This window comes from Mus caroli, unplaced genomic scaffold (genome assembly GCF_978045245.1).
Source record: "Mus caroli unplaced genomic scaffold, Mus_caroli_1 scaffold_18, whole genome shotgun sequence".
NCBI lineage: Eukaryota > Metazoa > Chordata > Mammalia > Rodentia > Muridae > Mus > Mus caroli.
Window position 1 is genome coordinate 45,108,756 of NW_028227273.1, and position 21,493 is coordinate 45,130,248.

Below are 21,493 nucleotides of genomic sequence, written 5' to 3' on the forward strand. Positions count from 1 at the left end.
CCAGGAGAGAGTTACAGAGCATTGGTTGAGTTGAATATAAAGCAAGCAGGCACCTGGAGAGACCACAAAAGGGAGAAGACCACTGCCTGCTTTCATCCCACCTCTTATTGAAGGGACTCGAGCCACCCGAGCATGGCAAACATGGCTCTGGCAGGCCTTGCTTTTCTCCATTCCCTCTGCCGTGCTAAAAACCATTAGATTACATTCTGAAAGGTTTATTCCCTTATTTGGCCACTTCCTCCTCCTGAAGCTGACTAGCAGGGTCCAGCTTTCCAAGTATTGAAGTCCAGCAATCAAAGGCCCCCTTTGGCTCACCTAATCAACATGCCCAAGTAAAATTAATTACCTCATCCTAACACTGGGTGTCCCCTCTTATGTTTATAAACTGCCATTTTCCTATGGGCCATGTCTGTCTCCTCTCTATCCAGAGGCATCCATGCCCCCTCTCCCCTGCTCCCTTCCCCTTCTCCCTTATCCTCTATTTCCTGTCTTTGGCTCTTATTCCCTGCCCTCTGTCCCTTTGGGGCAAATGAATCTCCTTTGTGTTGAGAACTTGGTCTCAGGAGTCCCGAGTCAACCTATGTGTCATTTCACCTATAGCATGTATTGAGGGGATGCGTACGAGTCCAGGACCTGTGGGGGGCAGAAAAAGAGGTCAGATATCCTAGAGTTGGAGATACAGGCAGTTGTGAGTACAGGCTCTTTGTCACTGAAACATTGCCCCGGCCATCCTGTGAGGACTTCGAATGGCATCTGGGAATTCAGATGGCAGGTCCACTGAGGAGCCTGCTACATGAGGCGGCCTGCTACGGGAGGACACAGGTGAATGGGAGGTGGAAAATCGAGTGACCCAAATGCACAGGCGCAGCTTCGGCTCTTACCGAACTGAAATCATGAGGCGGCTTAAAACACTTTGACCCAATCGAGCAGGCATCGGTTTTCACTGTGTCACATGGACACTAATGATGGTGAAGATGCACCCAGCTGTACCGATGCTCACAGTCAGCACTGCCTCATCTTCATGTTGCTAGGTCAACACTAAGGATGGAGAGAGAACTCACTCCGTTTATTATAGTCTGAGAGAAAGGAAGGAGAGGTAGGTGTATTACAGGAGCTGGCAGAGGCTCCTCTTAACATTTCCTAAGAAGCTGCTGGAGCCACTTGCCTCCAAGCCAACCCCTGAAGGAAGTGTCACCAGGTACACAGAGATGCAGGCCCCAAAGCTGCAGGTTTCTGTCACAAACTAAGAAGTGCAAGAAGGCATGGGAGACTTCCCAGTCATTGTGAATAGGTCCACCTAGTCCTGAATTGCATTCCCTGTGGGAGGTTTTCACGGTTAGGATATTTTAAATTTTGCACCAGGGTAATACACTTCATTATGTAGCGTCTACAAGCATAATGCTGGAACGGGGGAGCTGCCATGTAGCTTGTGAGCCAGATGACCTAAAATATCTGTTCAAACTTCTCTATTTTTTGAGGATCTCATATATGCACACAATGACCTATATCTCACCTCACTTGTCAAAACAAACAACAGACTGGGAGAAATATCCAAGATCTGGGTCAAACTTAGTGAGCCAAAACCAAGAAAGTCAACAAAACCGCACACCGGACAATAATACAAAACACCAATGAAAATATAAATAAGACTGACAAATTCTAAGCCAAATTAACCAAGAGAACAAGGAGACCCAAATTCTTGAATCCAGAATTAAAAAGGGAGCAATTGCAGCAAACCCAAATGAAATGATGAGAACCGTGAGGACAGGATTCAGAGCCTAGCCAAAAGAGTTCAGGTATGACGTCATACTGAAGGGGTTGTGTTCTGAAAAGGAGGTCAACTCAGACGTGAAGCTGCAAGCTACTGAGGAACATGGGCACAGTGCACAGCAGGTGAGGGAGGAAAGCCTGGTCCAGGAGGGCAGCAGGACTGAAGAGGGGAGAGAGGGTCAGAAAAGACAGCAAACCCAGAGAAAGCACAGAAAGAGTCACCCAGACACAGGACTGACTGGATAGATCCAGACTTCCTCAACCTTCCCGCTGATGACTCCTTTTGACCCAAGGAATTTGTACAGCCTCAGGCTATGTAGGTGACACAAACGAATCAATGGGTTTTTTTACAAAGTGAACACTTAAGTTGGGTAGGTTGAGAGTTGAGCGTGGAGAGGATGGGTCTGGAAAGACTTGGGAGAGAAGGGGCAAATTGGATCAAAATACACTGCATGCATTTCTCAAAAGAATTAACAAGATGCCAGGGGAGTGGAAACCATAATCAGAAAGAATATACTGCATAATAATGTCTTATTTTCAATAAAAGAAAAAAATCAAAGAATTAACAAACTATTATTTTAAAGTAATAAAATAAATATAAAAATGAAGAATTTGTTGAAAATTGATTTTATTCTATTATGTGTGTGTGAGTGTGTGCATGAGTAATGAGTATTTGTGTGTATATGTGTGGCCTAAGTGTGTGTGTGTGTGTGTGTGTGTGTGTGTGTGTGTGTGTGTGTGCGTGTGTGTGCATATGTGAGAGAGAGAGAGAGAGAGAGAGAGAGAGAGAGAGAGAGAGTGTCTGAGTGTGAACATCAGAGGACAGCTCTGTGGAGTCATTTCCCTCCTTCCATACATGCACTTTTACCTACAAAGCTACCTCAACAGCCCCCAGAAGTTTATTTAAGAACAATTCTTTGGCACACACACACATTTTGGTAGTTATTAAAGATAAAAATCATATTTGCATACAAATGAAAAAGATGTGCCTGTATAATGACAAAGTCTTGGCTAGATGTTTGGCACTTGGGAATAGAGGTCTTCAGTGACTTTCTGAGTTATCGATGCATTCTAAGTGTGCCATTCTTCGTAAATATGCACTTCAAAGCAGTAGAAGCATGTTTAGAGGCATTCTGGAAAGTCTGTCCTAACCTAGATGAAGTTAATTTAATGGCTTGCTTTTATGAAATTCAGATCTAATTTTGTAGTACACAAAGAGATGCTCATCTCCAGGCTGAAGAGGGACAGTAGGAAATGCTTAGTCTTTATTTATCTTCAATAATGAAAATACTGTGTTCCTATAAGAGCAGAAACCTTGTTTGCTCAGTTAAAACATGACAGTGCAGCTGGACAGCAGTGGCACATGCCCTTGAGCCCCAGCGCTTGGGAGACAGAGGCAGGCAAATCTCTGGGCTGATCTACTCATAGAAACTTTGTCAGAAAAAAAAACAAAAAACAAAAACAATTACAGTGTATACACTCCACTACAATAGTCTCCAATGTAGGCAATGGATGGCCTGAAGGCAGGCGTGGGGTAGAGCCCTTGAGCTGTGTGTTCAGACCAAGGGCTGCATGGAAGTCACATGATGCCGCGCACATAGCTTCAGTGAAGTCCTGGGTTGTAACACAGGCGAATGCTGCCAGAAACCTGTGGGAATCACCAAGCATTTGATCTTGACTTAACTAATTACTTGTCGCCTGTGTTGACTCCAGATGTCTTTTTCTGTTGCCAGTTTCCCCAACTCTTAGAGTCAGTAACGTGGTCTTGCATGAGGTCTCCACCCAAACTTAAGGCCTTCTGGGCTGAACCGTGAGGATGAGGGTAAGGACTCAGGTTAACTTCAAAGTGACAGTCATAAATACTGCCTGGGACAGGAACAGGGTGTGGATGGAGATGGGAAGCCAACAAGAGGTGGGCAGATGGAAGCAGCTGCAGGCGAAAGGAAATGTGGCCCTGGAGCAGGGTCATTATCTGCACAGCTCTGCCCACTGGTGCAGAGTAGAATTTCAACAACCACAAAATGTATAGAAACAAGACCACAGGGCAAGCATGGGAAGCAGAGATGTCAGAAAAGAGTGCATGATGGCCACTAAAGTTTGCTTTTCGGACACACATTGAATGGTTTTTAGTGTAGTGTGGCCCTTGCAGTGAGTTTACGTGTGATTCCTATTTAACTAGACCTCCTGGGTTATCATTTATGAATTCTTACAAGCTCAATTGGCCTTGAACCAGAACAGGCAATGTTGAAAGAGACAAATGGAACCAAAGGGCGAAGCCCCCACAGTAAAGGTAGGTAAGAGAGACATTTAGACAGAAGAGGAACACAGGCTGAGGAAGGACAGATACAAGCTTGATGGCAAAGGGAGAGGGGCTTTCTGATTGGATGGCTTCTAAATGAAGTCTGCATCAGACACCATCGACGTGGAATGCCTCTGAGTCTCAGAGCTACTGAGTATGTGGAACCTCCTGGCTGGTGGCAGATCCCACTCAAGGAGGAGTTTAAAGGTCCAGAAATTCCTTCCAACATTAGTTGGCTAATGCTAACAGTCACCTTGACAAAATCAGATGCGCTGTGGAGATGGGACTCTGACTTTGCCTATGCCCTGAGGCATGGGTGTAGCTGTGTGGCTATCCCTCCCTCTTTGGTCATCAACCCTCTACTGTTATTAGTATTGTCATTGCTATAGGCTTGGTTTTGGACCAGGATGACTTAGAATTCTGTAAGCCAGGTTGGTGTTGAACTTGAGGCCATCCTCCTGCCTCTGTCCCATACATACTGGAATTCCAAGCTTCAGCTCTTTTAGTTATTTTTGAAGTTGCTAACCAAATTTTAGCATGAAATCTACAATTAACTTTGGCTAAGTACCTTAAGCAACTCATTATTTGGTGACTTTCTTGGAAATCCAGATCTGGTTGTTCTGATATTAATATTTCCTTTTTTTTTCAGAAATGGGATCAACTCAAAAGTCTTTCAGTACAATCTCCTCCATTAAAGAAGCAAAGGCTGGCGGGCTGCAAAGACCTCCGTCGGCAAAGCAGCATGCAAGCATGGTCACCTAAATTCAGATCTGAAACTTCGACGTGAAAATCCGGGTGTAGAGATGTGCACCTGAAACCCCAGTGCTGCATGGAGTTGAGGTAGGAGAGGACCTGGGACTTTCCGGTCAACTGGCCTAGGTTGGCAGGTCAGTACAGCTTCAGTGGCAGACTCTGCTTCAGAAAATAATGTGGAAAGGAAGAGGAAGATAGCAGATGTCACTTTGACCCGAACATGCATGTGTAGCCCCACATACAAGTGCACACACAGAAATACATACAAAAGTAATTAGATGATATACCATATAAACACTCATCTCTCACACACACACACACACACACACACACGAGACTATCTTTATAGTACATGACAGGCATATGTGTGTGGACACATGCATGTGTGTGTGTGTGTGTGTGTGTGTGTACTGGGTTTAGGGCCTCATACATGCTAGCCAAATGTTTTCCCACTGAACTGTATGTCTAACCCACAATTCAGTTATTTTATAAAAGAATCTTCCTAATTAAAAGTAATTGAAGAAAACTTGGTGTTCTTATTATAAAATGACACCAGATTAAAATAGAGACAAAGGGAAATCCTGATCGTCTGAATTCTATTTCTTGGGCATGAACACAGGTTAATAACTAGGATGCATGTGAACTCCTGAAGAGCCATGAATGAAGGATATTTAGTCATGGATACAAACAATCCTAACAAAACCAGCCAGGACCAAAAGCTGAAGAACCACACTCTTCAGCAAACACACACTGTACTCTTTAATGTAGTGGGTTGGTCTGACGCTGCTTGTATTCCAGTATTAAATACTAGGTCCTCAAGAGGTGGCTGTTCCCAACGAGCAGATCCTCACGTACTCGGGAGGATGTCATTTTTAACTGGTAAATGGCCTGTGACTGGGCAGTCGGGAGAGAAAGGTGGGAATGGAGGTCTGAGAAAGAGGGTTGCAGGTGGGGGTGGGGGGAGAGAAGGAAGTCACCATAAACCAGAACTGTGTGGCCAGGAGAAACAGCAAGTAACAAGGGACATTATAACTGAGCAATAAGTTAGTACAGTCTTAGATCTGCCAATCTAGTCATATAGTTTATAAATAAAATATCTGGATTGTGTGTCTTTTATATGGGCTCATTTAGATTGTTAGATTCTTACTATAGTTAACACTAAGATGGAGGGGGAAATGGGGCCTCAGAAGAGATAAATATCATTTTAAAATAAATATTTATTTTCAATTATGTGTATGTACATGTATGTATATATGTGCAAATGGGTGCAATGCCCAAAGAGGCCAGAAGAGGGTGTGGGATCACCAGAGCTAGAAGAAATCATGAGCAGTTGTAAGCTGTCATGCAGGTGCTCGGAGGTGAACTTGGTCCTCCACACAAACAGCAAGTGCTCTTAACTGCCGAGCCTTCTCTTCCACCTGGAAACAAATATTCTTAGCAAGTAACCATTAATTAAACCCACCGAGAGGTTTTGTTGTTGTTGTTTTGGTTTTTTTGGTTTTTTGTTCTTACTCTGTCTTTGTTTTTTAACCAAGTTTTCAGTGTTCTGAAAGCCTTTTGTAGCTCAAAACATGTAACAATGACAACTCCCTCCCCCGAGGAGCACACAGTGAGCTCGTGGCTCCACTATGGGAGTTCCCATTGATTAAAATCAGTAAAACACAGCGTTAGCTGTGAACAATTTAAAGACTCGAGGATGTGATTTGCCTTTTGTGTGACAAGAACGATTCCCTCGCTGTTCTGTGTATAATTCAGGCTCGGATGAAACTGTGTGTTTATCTGGGCGCTTTCAGACAACAATAATTCCACAGGTACTGGCTGGATACCTACTGCGTGACTGCCACAGGTGTCTGGCGATCCACACAGATAATCCCTGACCCGACAGCAGAGCCAGCAGGCAGTAGACAACAGACAGTGCACGAGGAAATGGCATCAGAAATATACACCAGGTAGTGGAGGAGGAGACATCAGGAATGCCGTGGTGGTGAGGGAGGGCACATAATTTCAATAAGGGTGGCCAGGGTGTGCCTTCTTAGAAAGGTGACATATGAACAGAGACTTGGTTAGAAGGTGTGTGTGTGTGTGTGTGTGTGTGTGTGTGTGTGTGTGTGCGTGTGTGTGATTTTACTGTTTTCTTTTTATTTCTGTATGTTTATGTGTGTGTGTGTGTCAATCCTATAGACCAGGTTGGCCTTCAATTAGGGAATTCCTGCCTCAGCCTTTTAAGAGCTAGGATTATAGTCTGGGCCTGACCCATCACTAGGATAACAGTCACTGAACACTGCCCATTTATCTCATCGGCTGGCAGATCTCTGTGAGTTTGAGACCAGCCAGGACTACATGGTGATTTCCAGGCCTACCAGGGCTATGAAGTGAGACTCTGTCTCGAAATGAATGAATGAATGAATGAATGAATTGACTTGATTATTCCACTGAATGAATGATGAATAGTTTGAATAATATGTTCTAATTCTTTTCTTCTGAGAGTATTTATACAGAATGAAGATATTTTAGGGGCAAATGAAAGAAATACCTGTCATTTGAGCTCATGGAACTGTGACTGAGAGTGAGTGAGCTATGGGACCATCGGAGACTGTGGACATGCCTCAGAGGGAGGAAAAATCCAGGAACTGGGAAGTGAAAGGGAAGTTTTGATTTTACCAGCCCCTCTTCCTTTGCACACATGCAACCCCTCTTCCTTTGCACACATGCAGTCAGACCCACATCTCAGCTTGCCCTGTCTCAAAGTCCAGGTAGAGGGATCTGAGTCACATGGTTGAGCTATGCTGAGAGGGAGACAGGGTGAGGTTGGGAAGAAATAACCTCTCAGTGACAAGTGGCACCCATGAGTTTGGCAGGGGTGACTGACGCTAAACGTGTGGTGAAAGCATCCCACCTCCCTCTCAGCAGCACAAGGTCCACTCAGAGGAAGGGGAAGATCTGCTCCCACCTCACGGCTACAGCTTCTCTACTGCATGGCCTAGCGAATGTCCGTCAGATGCCCAGTGTCCTGCCTTCTCACCGAAAGCAAGAGTTGTCATATCTGAGACTCCACAAGATTCATACAGGAATTGAGTGAGATTCTCCCCCGGAAAGTGCTCTGAAGCTGTCAAGGCACACTCTGTTTCACACATAAATGTATTCTTAGCATTATCTGACAATGGCAAGTGATACGCTGTAGATTCTGACACAGAACACAGAGTGGGTATAAAATAGAAGCTCAAAATTCGCAGAGGAGGATAGAATTTATGCCAGGCGAGCGCATGCCCCTGTTTAATCTGCAAGTGACAAAGAACTGAGCAAGCTCACTGGTGTAGCCAGTCACACCCAGGCTACTTAGTGTATGTCTTAAGTATGGCTATGCTATGGATAGTCAGTTACAAACCCAAACAGTGGAGTAAAAAGTCTTGCCAGCTGTCCACACTATCCATCTGTGCAGGGAGAGTTTCCCAGAAGGCCTTCCCTTCCCTTGACCTTCACTGTCTATCAATCCTTGGAAGGGCAGTAAGGCGAATAGGATTGGCTAAAAATATCCTGGAGTCGTCTGTGAACTTGTCATCATCTTCAGATAAAGATCTGAGATAAAGAAAAGCTGAGGAAAGGGGGGGGGTCCACAGAGGGGACTGGACATGGGGGAGTCAGTAAAGGAGGAAGACCCCAGCTCCTCAGGAAACAGAGATGAGGTTCCCTCCACGAATGAGTAAAGGTTGCCAAATAAAATACAAAGGCTACAGGAGGGAGGGATAGTTCAATGGTCAGGGGCACTTTCTGTTCTTGCAGAGAACTTGAGTTTGGATCCCAGGACCCACATGTTTACTGATGGCCACCCATATCTCCAGTTCAAGGGGATGCAGTACCCACTGTAGGTACCTACACACATGTGTAATTTCATATGCATACACACAAATACAAATTTTAAAAATTAAATGCAAGGCTCGCTCTCTCTGAAAAAAATGACTTAACCCAAATGATTGCTGAAAGGAATGTAATTACAGCCATGTTTGACATCTGACTGGGGCCACCAGAATTGCATCCAAAGAAATGCTGCCTGACTGTGGTGATAGATGAAACTATTTAAAGTCTGTTTGATTGTATTTTATCAGAGAAGGATGACTGTATGAGACAGAAAGAGCTTGCTTTGAGCAAGATCCATAACACAGAAGTGTGAGGGACAAGGTGTTACAGTAGGCTTACCCCCAGCGTCCCCAGGAGAGTGACATGAGCTACTGGACTAGAAATGTGGCTTCATTTAGCAGACATAAGTGTTATCTTATCTGTAAAGATGAATGAATAGTCAGCGAACCATTCTGATGGCTTAAGTGTCAGAAAGCAGCCTGATTAGCAGTTGCTCTTGGTGAGATTCCACACAAAGGACTTTCTGTTTTCCAAGGACGTAACTATACCAGTGGCTCTCAACCTTCCTAATGCTGTGACTCCCCCCACAACCATAAAAACTCTTGTCAGTGCCACTTTGTGAGTGTAATTTTGCTACTGCTATGAATAGTAATATAAGTAGTTTTGGAGACAGAGGTTTGCCAATGAGATCGAGACCCAGATCCAGATTATTTGCCAAGATACACTGATATGTTTACATCTGATTGTCTAGGACTGTTGTGCAAATTTCATTACTCCACTCACCAGCCTGGAACTGTCTAGGAATACTAAAAGGGATGGCCCTAGGAAGTAAGGACCAAACTTTGACCAAGCTGAAGAGGAATAGAAAAAACCATTGTTAGGCCTCTGGATTGTCATCTTTTAACCATATTCTTTGTCCACCTGATTATTTGAAATACTGGTGGAAATGGCTCAATGGGTAAAGTGCTTGTTTGCCACATGAGAATGGGAATGTGAGTTCAGAGTCCAGCACTCCTGTTGGAAGCCTGGCATAGCAGCCAATGCTCTTGGCCCCATCACTGGGAATGAAACAGGCAGATCCTAGGATCTCACAGGCCTATCAATCTTCCTGGAATGGTGACTTCAGGTTCAATGAACGACTGTCTCAAAAAATAAGGTAGTGAAGCCATTGAGGAAAACATCTCAATGGCGATCTTCAGTGATCTCTAGTTTCCACACTCCAAGAACAGTTGAGTTCATGCATACTCACACACAAGCACACACACATACACGTGCATGCACATGTGCACATAAAGGCATGCACATGCAAGCACATATACTTGCACACACACTCACACATGCACACACATATGTATGCACACGTGCACATGCATACATGCACACATACATACACACCCACCCTGATATGCATGCATGTATACATACATATACACACCACACAGACACACATGAAAATTAAAATCATAGTAGTAACAATAAAAGAACATTTGAACCCAGGAAAGAACTGAAATAGCAGGCAGAAGTGTCTAGATTTCCCACACCAGTAGTCACACCACTTTGAACAGTGTCAGCATGTATAAGCTGTGGTTAAGGAACCTTTGAAAGGATCTCCTTGTGTGTGTGTGTGTGTGTGTGTGTGTGTGCATATTAGTATGTGTGCATGTGTGCAAAGGTGCCCTTGAAGGCCAGAGAGGGTGTCAGATCCTTGGAACTGGCGTTACAGCAGGTTGTGGGCTACTCAGTGGATTCTGCAAACTGAACTCTGGCCTCTGCAAGTGCATAAAGCGCTCTCAACCCCTGAGTCATCCCTCCAGCCCCACACTGGACCTTTCAAAAAGAGACTAAAAGAATAGCTAGTCTGTCCTCATCTCTGCCTCGCTTCAGGATTCTCAATCTGAGTCCAAAACAAACAGCTATTAATAGAAATAATTAATGCTATCACCGTTTCATGCCCTGAGGCCAGAGTGTAAGATTGATACATCGAAACAAATTACCACAATCACTCGAGGATTGAACACAAGATGAAAAGCCTCGGGCCCAGAACAGAGCCTGGGAAATCCTACCTCTCGGCGACTGGTTTGGCAATGATCTCAAAAATGATCTCTTGCTTAGCCTCTTGGTCAAAAATCCTTTGAAACCTGCAATATGAAAATGGTAATTATCTCAAGGCCGAACCTTCCAGTGCTATTGGATTTGTGGATCTTGTTTTCAGAAACAAGGTTGGTAAACGACCCACAGTGACATCACCGGGCTTACCTAACTGAACACAATGTTGGCTCTGTCATCTCCCACACTGTGTTATTGTAATCTTGTTCACAAATAGTGGGAAAACAATATGGCTTTGACAAGATCTGTACAACTCTCCCCCTCTGGGAAAAAAAATCACACCAGCTTTGAACCAAATGATAAACTGTGTATTTTTAGCCCTCAAGAGGGGCAGTGTCTGTGGCTGGCATCAGAGTCAAGCCTCAAGAACCACATGGGTTGGAAACCCACAAAGGGGATGTAAAAAGGCCTCCAGACTCCTGATGTTTGCCTGCCCTGTGAGGAAAGCATGCACGTGTGAAGTGTGTGATCCCTGGACAGAAAGCAGAGACTGCAGTTCACTGCCCACATATTAGGCACCCCCTCCTATGACTGGCTTTAGGGTGCTGCTGTCTCATTTTCTTGCCAATGATTCAAAAGTCAGGGAACACTCATGTGCTCTGCAGAGTCGGGTCTTTATGAGAATGGCAGGGACAGGAGATCTGGGATGTGAGTGTGTGTGTGTGTGTGTGTGTGTGTGTTTGTAGGTACAGCTGCATGCATGCTAGAGAGAGACAGAGACAGAGTCTGTTTTTATATGTCTGTGTGTGTGTGTAGGTCAGAAAACAACGTTGGGTGTATTCCTCAGGTTTCACTCACTTTGGGCTTTAAAGGCAGTCTCTTGTTACCCTGGAATTCTCCAAGTAGGCTAGGCTGGCTGGCCAGTAAGTCCTAAGGATTTACCTGCCTCTACCTCCCTGATTCTGGGATCATAGCATGTCAACCCATCTGGCTTTTCAAATGTGGATCCAGTCACTGGTTGGCAATTCCCTCAATCTCTGCTCCATTTTTATCCCTGTGCATCTTGTAGGGTTGAAGGTTTTGTGGGTGGGTTGATGTCCCCTCCCTCCACTGGAAGTGCCACCTGGCTATAGGAGGTGGCTGCTTCAGTCTCCATAACCCCCAGTGGTGCCCCAGGATGGGGTAGTACCCAAGGGGGCTTCTTCTCTGAGGAGAAGGGGAGGGCATAAAGGGAGAAGCACTTTATAAGGATGGGACTGGAAGAAGGGATGGATGGAGGGCTGGGATTGGGATGTAAAGTGAAAAAAATAAAAAATTAAAATAGTAGTAGTAGTAGTAGTAGTAGTAGTAGTAGTAGTAATGTGGGTTCTAGGGGTCAAACTCAGGTTCTCGAGCTTTCAAAGTAAGCACTTTATCAACTGAGATCTTTTCCCAGCATCTTACTCTTTTAAAACGAACTAAAAGTTGAGAGGACATGGTCTTTAAAACCTCCAAGCAATACTTTTGAGGGCATCTTAAGGAACTTTCAGGGTGGTTACAGACCTCTGGTCAACATGCCTACCTACACGAGTCAACTGCACATATTCAACTAAGGCAGCAAGACTGTGGGGGACACATAATACAGTTGAAACCATGTGCTGATGGATGTACAGAGTTAAGATTAGAAATATAAAGCAGAAAGGAATGTATCACCAGAGACCAATATTAACTTCAAAGGATCCCGAGGGTTTGTCAACCTTCATCCGAGCTGAGCAAATGGTGAACTGCCCAGAGCAGTGGCTCTCAGCCTTGCTAATCTCATGACTCTTTAATAGAGCTCCTCGTGTTGTGGTGACGCCCCAACCATAAAGATAATCCCATTGCTGCTTCATAACTGTAGTTTTGCCGCTGTTATGAATTGTGTGAATATCTGTTTTCCCATGGTCTTAGGCGATCCCTATGAAAAGGTTACTTGACCCTGACAAGGGTCGCAACTCACAGGTTGAGAGCCACTGGTCTAAGGACACAGGAGGCAAATGCATATATGATGTGGTAGCATTTGCTGTTACTGTGTCTGAATCACTGCTTCACATTCTATACCAGCATGGCACAGAGGTCCACAGAACACATGACCACCATGCAAGTGTGGGTTCTAAAGAGCTCGGGGGACTCTGATCTACTCTGGTATTGTATTAGCCCTCCTGCAGAGTCTCTGGGAGGCTGCTGAACAGGGCTCTCTGGCTTCTTCCATCTGGTGTTTGGGGGCCTTGAGTCAATAAAGCACGTTCCCCACCACCCTTTCCTGAGGACTAGGAAATCCATCTAACCAAGCTGTACCAGGAGCCCTTCAAGATGATATGGAGTCACCTCAGAATATATTCTGAAAGGTTCCCTGTACAAAGTTCATTTTGGTCAGCCCATCACAAATAACATATCAAGGGCCTCCCACAGGTTAGGCCTTCTATCAAGGTTTTGATTAGATTGAGATATAATTTTAGAGCAATATTCACAAAATGTATTGAATTCCTTGGACTGTGTGGTCAGAGAGATGGCTCAGCCGTTAAGGTTAAGAGCACTTGCTGTTTTTAGAGGGGACCCAGGTTCAGTTTCCAGCACTCTGCAGGGCAGCTTGCATCTACCTCTAAGGCCAAACCCAGAGGATCCAACACCCTCTTCTGGCCTCCATGGGTACCTGAACTTATATGTGTACGCACAAATATATTTTTATGCTAAATTTAGTTTTTTAAAATTAATTAATTTTTTTTAAACTTTGCAATCATTAAATCATTTTAAAATTACATCCTGTGTTTTTTTAAAAGAATAGTAGAATAAGAACAATCCAAATTTCTCTATTATCTACCTACTTAAGAATGAAGACTTCAAGATCAAACTTTATAACATACAAAGTAGTTGTTAATTAGAGTAACAACATTTAACCCCAAATGTCCAGATTTTTGTCAATATAAAAAAGTTCCTGAGATATTTTGTATTCTCTCTATGTTTTTCATATGGAGTCTTTGGAATAAATAAATACTATACAGAGTACTTCATTTCAGGATAGACACAATTCAAGTAGATGTTCCATGGGACATCGGATATGTACATGCGTGCCTTAGACCCATGTATCATTTATATTGCAAAGAAAGACTACTTAAGTAACACAGAGACTGGACCTTAACATCTCACCTTTAATCACATTTACACAGTCACGAGCTTGGTGCAGGGACGAACTCGTAATGGGCAGAACAGGAAAACAATAACACTAGAAACTCACGGGGAGCAAAACAAAGTGGAATCTGAGCCTGCAATTGTGTTATCTCTTTATTATCCATATGTGTATATATGTATTCATGTGTGTGCAATCTGTGTGCGGACAGGTGTTCACAATATATGTGATCAGGTCAGAGGACAACTTCACATGTCCATTCTCAGGGTTCCCTTCTACCCTCTGAGAAAGGACCTCTCACTGGCCTGGAACTCTGTCAGGTTGGCTGGCTTCTGGGCTCACAGGACCCCACCTGTCTCTGCCTCCCATCTTGCCCTTCCTGGGGTTTCGGGAGTGTATTCTGTGTTCAGCTTTCAAATTAGGACTCAAATCCTCAGGCTTGGAAGGCAAGCATTTTGTGGCCAGAGCTATCTCTCCAGCCCTGGAATGTAATCTCAAACACAGAAACCTACCTTTTAAAACTCATAAACTTGAGTTCTAGGTACCAGATGTGGCCATGTTACGCTTGCCATAGAAATGGGGCTGATGACCTCAGGACTGGCACAGGACAAGCATTTGCTCAGTGACGAAACAGAAACAAGGAGGAGAGATACGATGCTTACTTAAACTTGTAGCTTTCTCGTTTGTTGTTTACGAATCCATCTGCCAGGTCTCGGGGTAAGACGATTTCCAAGCTATGCGTTAATTTTTCATCTTCATCTATGGAGTAAATCTGCAAATTCAAGAACAACAAACAGGCGGACCTAAATGAGAAAATTCCAGCATGACCTCTGACCTGGATATGATTAGCACTGTAATGGTACAAAAATTGTTTTTGTGACGAAACAGCATAGCATAATATCCATCATATAATACATAGAATATGAATATCTTTGCAGATAATACATAAAGCATGTATAATTATACATGATAATAATACATGATGTAAGGCTGCAGCCTCTAAAGGTTCCATAGCTTCCTGAAAGAGCGCCAACAGCTGGACCAAGTCCTCAAATGTCTGAGCTTATGGGGGGCAGTCACTTCCAAACCACCACAGTGCTGTATCAAGGCTGTGCTCATCTTCAGACGATCTCATATGCAAATTTGGTTGTGTGAATACATCCTTGCTGTCTTGAGAAGTTCCTTGAAAGCTTTACGGTAAGAACCACTTCCCTATTCAAGAGAAATTCACATTATGGGCGCTACGACCCACCCATCAGCACTTCTGAGCATGCGTGAGCCACAGACACAGGGACACAACTCTGAGGTCTGAACTGTCTCAGAGAGCTAACAGGAGTGTCCAAGTTCCTGTCACATCCCCCAGAATCCCAAGTTTCTGGAACCTGATAAGTCATGTGGGCTCATTGTCTTTGATGTCTGATGCCTGTTGTCTAAGCTCAGCCTCTACTTGCTAAGTGACCTTGGAGAAATCACCTCCACTTTCCAAGCTAACGTGGAAATAGAGGGTCCTAAAACCCTAACAATAGTGCCATTTTCTGATTCTTGTCTCTGTTACCTACTCTTTTATTTCTTGGCCAGGAAAAGCAACACTCAAGCCTATAAAGAAATGCTGAGATTTAATGTCTACACGCTGAACTCAACTACCAGGTGTGAAACCAGCCACCGCTCTCAGAATCAAAGGACCCTTATACATAAAGTTGGGGAAACAGAATATCCAGCGTCCTTTGCAGGGGTGTTTGGTGGTGGGGCTCAAATGATGTAATGCAAATGGAAGTATTTGTAATGCACCATAAGAGAAAATTCAAAGAGTCTTCTTGTCTTTCACCAGGAAATGAAGTCCTTTCTTACAGCCAATACTTCCTGTTTAAGTTAGACTCATTTAGATGCATGATTAGAGGGTAAGACTCACATTGCTACCCAGGGAAAGCCTACCTACGTTTACAGAAAGTACGAATAATTCCCAAAGCAGATTTTTTTTTTTAATTTGAGACAGGGTCTCACTATGCAATCCTGGTTGGCTTGGATCTCGCTCTGTTGACCCAGCTGGCAGAGAGCCACCTCTTGCTGCTCCTAACTCCAAGAGCTGGGAGAAATGGCCATGTGCCACCATGCCATGGCTTAAGCAGATTCTTTTTGAAACACCTTACTTAAAATGTGAAAAGTTCAGGTCAGAAAGTTATTTTCTGAGAGAAAATCAATGAAAGCAGAAGAGGGGGGGGCGTTTGAGGGTTCAAAGCTTTCCGACTAGATTTCTTTCTCCCAAGAGACTTTCAAAAGCTCTATCCTGTACGGCATTGCCAGTTGAATAGATAGACAGCGAAGGAAAGGAACAGGTTTGCACAAATACACAAAACTGGGGTGACACACACGTTTAGAAAACAATCTGCATCTTGGCCTGGAAGCTCGAGATCTCGGTGGTTAAGAGTGCTTGCTACTCTTCAGGATGGCACAAGTTTGACCCCCAGCACCCAGAGCACCAGCTCTAGGGGATCTGCTGCTCCCTCCTGGACGCTCAGGTGTCCATGGTCACCTGCACACACACACCCAAAGACACTCACATCGTCAAACATGGGAAGATGAAAGCTTCACAAACAACAGGAATCTCTCTACATTCAGTAGTCAGAAAAGAAGGGACTGGGATAGGAAACGAATTTTCAGCGCTGTGACTAAGAAACTTAGTCCTGCGAAGTCCTTAGAGAGCTAGGAGGCAGTACAGTGGCAAGGTGTTCCCTAGCACCCGAGTGGCCCTGGGTTCAAATCCCAGCATTACCACCATCAAAAGAGAAGAAAAAACAAGTTCTTAGAACCAGAAACTTTAGTCTTATAGGGTGGCTATCAGCCTTTCTTTTAATAAGATTTATTATCTGAAGTAGGACAGTTACTTTTTAGATAAAGAAGCCAAAAAAAAAATCATTTTGTTTGCTCATTGTTCTCTCTCTCTCTCTCTCTCTCTCTCTCTCTCTCTCTCTCTCCCCCCCGCTGCCCCCCCCGTGTGTGTGTGTGTGTGTGTGTGTGTGTGTGTGTGTGTGTGTGTGTGTTACTTTTGAGATAGGGTCTCAGTGTGAAGTGCTGGCTGTCCTGGACCTCAATATGAAGACCTGGTTAGACTTGAATTCACAGAAACTCACCTGTCTCTGCCTCCTTACTACTGAGATTGGAGGTATGTGCCACCTCACCCAAATATTTTTTAAAAAGATCCAAAACAGGGTCTCATAAAGTAGTAACCAACACTAGCATGGTGCTCACCGTGTGGCCCAGGCTGACCTCAAACTCACAGCAATCCTCCTGATTCAGTCTCCTCTCACCCAACTACCACCACCACTGAGTGCTGGGATTTGCAGGTATGCGCCACCAGGCCTGGCCTAATCTGTAAATGTGTATAGTTCAGTATGTAATGGCTCAAAGAGTTCGATAGATCAAAACTCCTCACGAGCTCCCCAGTTCTACTGCTGCCTGCCTCCTTCCCCACGGCCACCTGCTTTCTGACCGCTAAGTCAGCGCAAAGGCTAAGGACCGACCAGAAGGTCAGTATAACATGTGCTTTCAAAGGTTTCTCTGTGGTGGCTGAGGAGGGTTAGAGGCAAGCAAACCCAGGGGTTCCTCCTATCGTTTCGTTTTCTTTCTTTCTTTCTTTCTTTCTTTCTTTCTTTCTTTCTTTCTTTCTTTCTTTCTTTCTTTCTTTCTTAATTTCCTTCTTCCTTTCTTTCTTTCTTTCTTTCTTTCTTTCTTTCTTTCTTTCTTTCTTTCTTTCTTCCTTCCTTCCTTCCTTCCTTCCTTCCTTCCTTTCTTTCTTTTTCGAGACAGGGTTTCTCTGTGTAGCCCTGGCTGTCCTAGAACTCACTTTGTAGACCAGGCTGGCCTCGAACTCAGAAATCTGCCTGCCTCTGCCTCACAAGTGCTGGGATTAAAGATGTGCTCCACCACTGCCGGGCTTGTTTCTTTAAACATGGCTAAATATTGGGCCTGGAGAGATGGCTCAGTGGTTAAGTGCACTTACTGTTCTTACAAGAAGGACCTGGGTTCAATTCCCAGAATCCAAGTGACAACTCAGACCATTTGTAGCTCCAGTTCCAGGAAATCCAATGGTCTTTACTGGCCTCTGCAGGCACTGCATGCCTGTGGTACACATATGGACATGCAGTCAAAACTCTCCTACATATAAAATAAAAGCAAGTTTTTAATGACTAATTTTTTTCTCTGGAGTCTTTTCCCATAACTTCTCCTGAATGTTTGTCATGAGATAAAGGGCCACTGCTGCTGCTGATGGCAGAGATATTACAATCTCTTTGTTTTAAGAATGTAAATTACCACCGGGCAGTGGTGGTGCACACCTTTAATCCCAGCACTTGGGAGGCAGAGGCAGGTGGATTTCTGAGTTCAAGGCCAGCCTGGTCTACAGAGTGAATTCCAGGTCAGCCAGGGCTACACAGAGAAACACTGTCTCAACAAACAAACAAACAAACAAACAAACAAACAAACAAAAAAGAACATAAATTACCAGAGGCAGATTCTAAATTATAAGATGCCATAATGTTACATGTTTATATACACACAACACTGAAACAGAATAGAGACAAAACATTGTTAACTGTACACTTATTCTACACATTCATAAATACGAACCGAATTGCTTGAATACTCACTTTGGGAGTCAGTGTGTGTGTGTGTGTGTGTGTGTGTGTGTGTGTGTTTTGGGGGGTTGTTTGTTTTCTGAAGAGAAAATGTTATCTTCAAAAGCCTTAATGAAAACTAAACTCAGTGCCTTGCACCCCACAAATAAAAAGCAGGTTTGGATGGGAAAGGGAGAAAAATGAGAGGGGACATGGAGGGAGTTCAAAAGCAATTCAAGTTCTTGGTACAGATGCAAAATTACCATTTCAAACTAAATGCAGGAGTAGTGGTGAACACCTTTAATCCCAGCGTTTCGGGGGCAGAGGGAGACAGATCTCTCTGAATTCACGTTCAACCTGGCATAGTGAGACCCTGTCTCAAGACGAACAAACAAGTCAAAATTAAAAGTCAGCTCCTGCTATTCACAAGCTGGGCTCCCTGGCCATTTTACGTAACCGGTCACACAGTGTCCTCGTGTGCAAAATGAGGACATTGACAAGAGTCCCCAGCAGAGGACCAGCAATAAGCGAGAGAAGTCAACTAGGAAGCGGTGGTTTCTCCAAACAGCAGCTGTGACCATGCTCACGCTGGAGGCAGAGAGGGAAAGCCTATCTTCACCACCTTGGCAAACTTCTGGATTTCGTACACACCTCAAGAAGGCTGATCAGTGCTTTGTGGGGAGGGGAACACATGTTTCTTGTGTGGGGACACATGGCACACTTAACAATGAATGCGCGTCAAAACAACAAAGCGAAACAAAAAACCCTAACAGCAAAGCAGTTAGGTAAGAAAACCAGCAGGCCACGAAGTCAAGTGTGTGCACGTTTCTGTAATTGTATGATCCTGCTTAGGGGGGTGCATCACAATACTTGCCCACTGGTCGCTCTACTTGGGGACAGGTCAGCCCCTGTTGGGAGCTCTGTATGCAGGGCTGGGAGGCAGTGATCCAGAAGAGTGCAAGAAATACAGAGCAGGTGAGTGTGCAAACATGTCCACGTGCACGAGTGTGCTAGAGTGTGCTCACGTGTACGGGGCGCGGGGCTGAGGTTGTGGGCGGGCTCCATCCTCCCTCGGGGCTGCAGTGTGCGTGACCGCCCCGTGCCGACTGACTGTCCCACACGACCCACACCCGGCCCGGTGGTCCGTACCCCTTGCTGCTGCTTCCGCACGGTGGGCTTCACCCTAGCGAAAATCTGGATCGTCTGCTTCACCATCACCAGCGGAGACTCCGCACTGACCCTTGACCTTTCCGAGTCGGGACCACCTAAAACTTCCTACTCCCACCTCCTGCAGACACCGCTGCCCTAGCAACAGTAACCAAAGATGCTACCCAAGCAGCACCGCGGCCCCGGGTTCCCGCCTCCTTTCCCTAATTGGTCGTGGACTAAAAGGAGGGGCTGAGGGGCGGGACCGAGCAGCGATCGCCGCGCATGTCAGTGGGAGATGCGCTTGAGATGTGGGTTAAAGAGTTTGCATGCCCGAGTGTGTCTATTTCCTTAACAAGTCCTTCCGCATTCCTTAACTCCTGTACGTCTCTCTGAAGTCAGTCTGCCCTTTATCACGCTTTGCAGAAATGACCTTTTTTGGTTGAGATTCCCAAGCTGCTCTGAGTTCACTGGGAAACCATTGTGTGATAAAGCAGGTTCTCAACAGAAAAATCCCAGCCCAAGGGCGAGGGCAGTGCTGAGCTCCCTGTGAAGAGACTGGTTCCCATGTGAAACGTCTGGAAATGATGAGCTCCTGGGAGACAGCCTCCGAAAGCGTGTCCAGCCTCTACTCACCAGGAAAATGCAAATTAAAACCAAACTGCAATGTGGCACAGACTGATAGTGGCTGAAAACTTTGTGTGTGATATACATACATATGCATATACATGCACATATATACATATACATGTATACATGGGACATATATGTGTGTGACATATATCATATACATACATTTACACACATATATGTACACATGTGTGTGGGGGGGAACATTACCAGTTGCCAACGAAGATGGGCGGGGGGGGGGTGGAGGGAGATGAATCACCCTTGGTTCACTGGTGAAGTGGGTAGTATAAAATACTACAGCTGCATTGAAAAAAGGAAGTTTGGCGGGTTTTTTTGTTGTTGTTGTTGTTGTTGTTTTTTTTTTTTTTTTTTTTTTTTTTTTTTTGGTGGTGGTGGTGGTCTTAAACAGGATCACACAGTGTAGTCTGTTCTGAGGGCACCTTCATTTCCTTCTTCAATTTGTCTGGGTTTTGCTTTTGGTTTTTGTTTTCCCAGAGAACGGAAGGTACCCCTACTTTGAGACCTACCAGCTGCACTTTGGGGACATTTAACCCCGAGAAATGAAAACTTGTGTTCACAAGAAAACCTGTGTGCGCGTTTTCTTAATTGGCGAGAGTACCAACCTACAGGCAAAGCAGAAGTCCTTAGAAAACCGTTTTAAAATGAATGAACCATTGATAATATGCAATAGCCTGAATGAACCCCCAGAATTAAAACAAAAATCAGAAGTTAAATATTGAATGAGTCTCTTTATGTAACATTCTCTGCACATATATATGCAGAATCAAAACAAGGAAGGGATTTAACAAGACCAAGTGTTGGCACAGATGCAGAATATCTAGAACTCCAATTGTAAGTAAGACAAGATGCACCCAACACTTTCAAAAAACAGCCTTAGAGTTTCTTATAAAGTTAAGCATACTCACATCACATGGTCCAAAACAAAAGCACAGACACCTTGAGAGGAATTTTCATGGCAGCCTCACTAACAATCACCCAAAACTAGACACAAAATCTTCTGTCCATACAGACAAACAGCTGGTGCAGTCTGTACAGTAAGAGTGGACTCCTGGTACCTATAGCTACGGCTCAAATGTTTTATGTCCAGGGAAGGATGATGCCAGCATCCACAGTTACATGCCGTCTAATGCCATATATACAATGTCCTAGATAAAGGAAACCCCTAAGGATCAAAACAGATGAATGCTTGCCAAGGCTGGAGTAGGAAGCGGAGTGGAC

At 44.5% G+C, this 21,493-nt stretch overlaps 1 protein-coding gene across 2 annotated transcripts in view; it reads right to left on the minus strand.

The window, feature by feature from the left end:
* The window catches only part of Kif6 (kinesin family member 6), a 291,775-nt gene extending 271,924 nt beyond the window's left edge, over positions 1–19,851 (minus strand). The window contains exons 1-3 of one of the 2 annotated variants that reach the window (XM_085832936.1): positions 19,628–19,851; positions 14,531–14,640; positions 10,741–10,815 (exon numbers count right to left, since the gene is read on the minus strand). In XM_085832936.1, the coding sequence (XP_085689062.1) occupies positions 10,741–10,815; positions 14,531–14,640; positions 19,628–19,693 (251 nt within the window). In that variant the 5' untranslated portion in view covers positions 19,694–19,851. The remainder of the gene's footprint in view (positions 1–10,740; positions 10,816–14,530; positions 14,641–19,627) is intronic. The other variant, XM_021149143.3, reaches the window with a different exon arrangement.
* Positions 19,852–21,493: the final 1,642 nt, after the last annotated feature.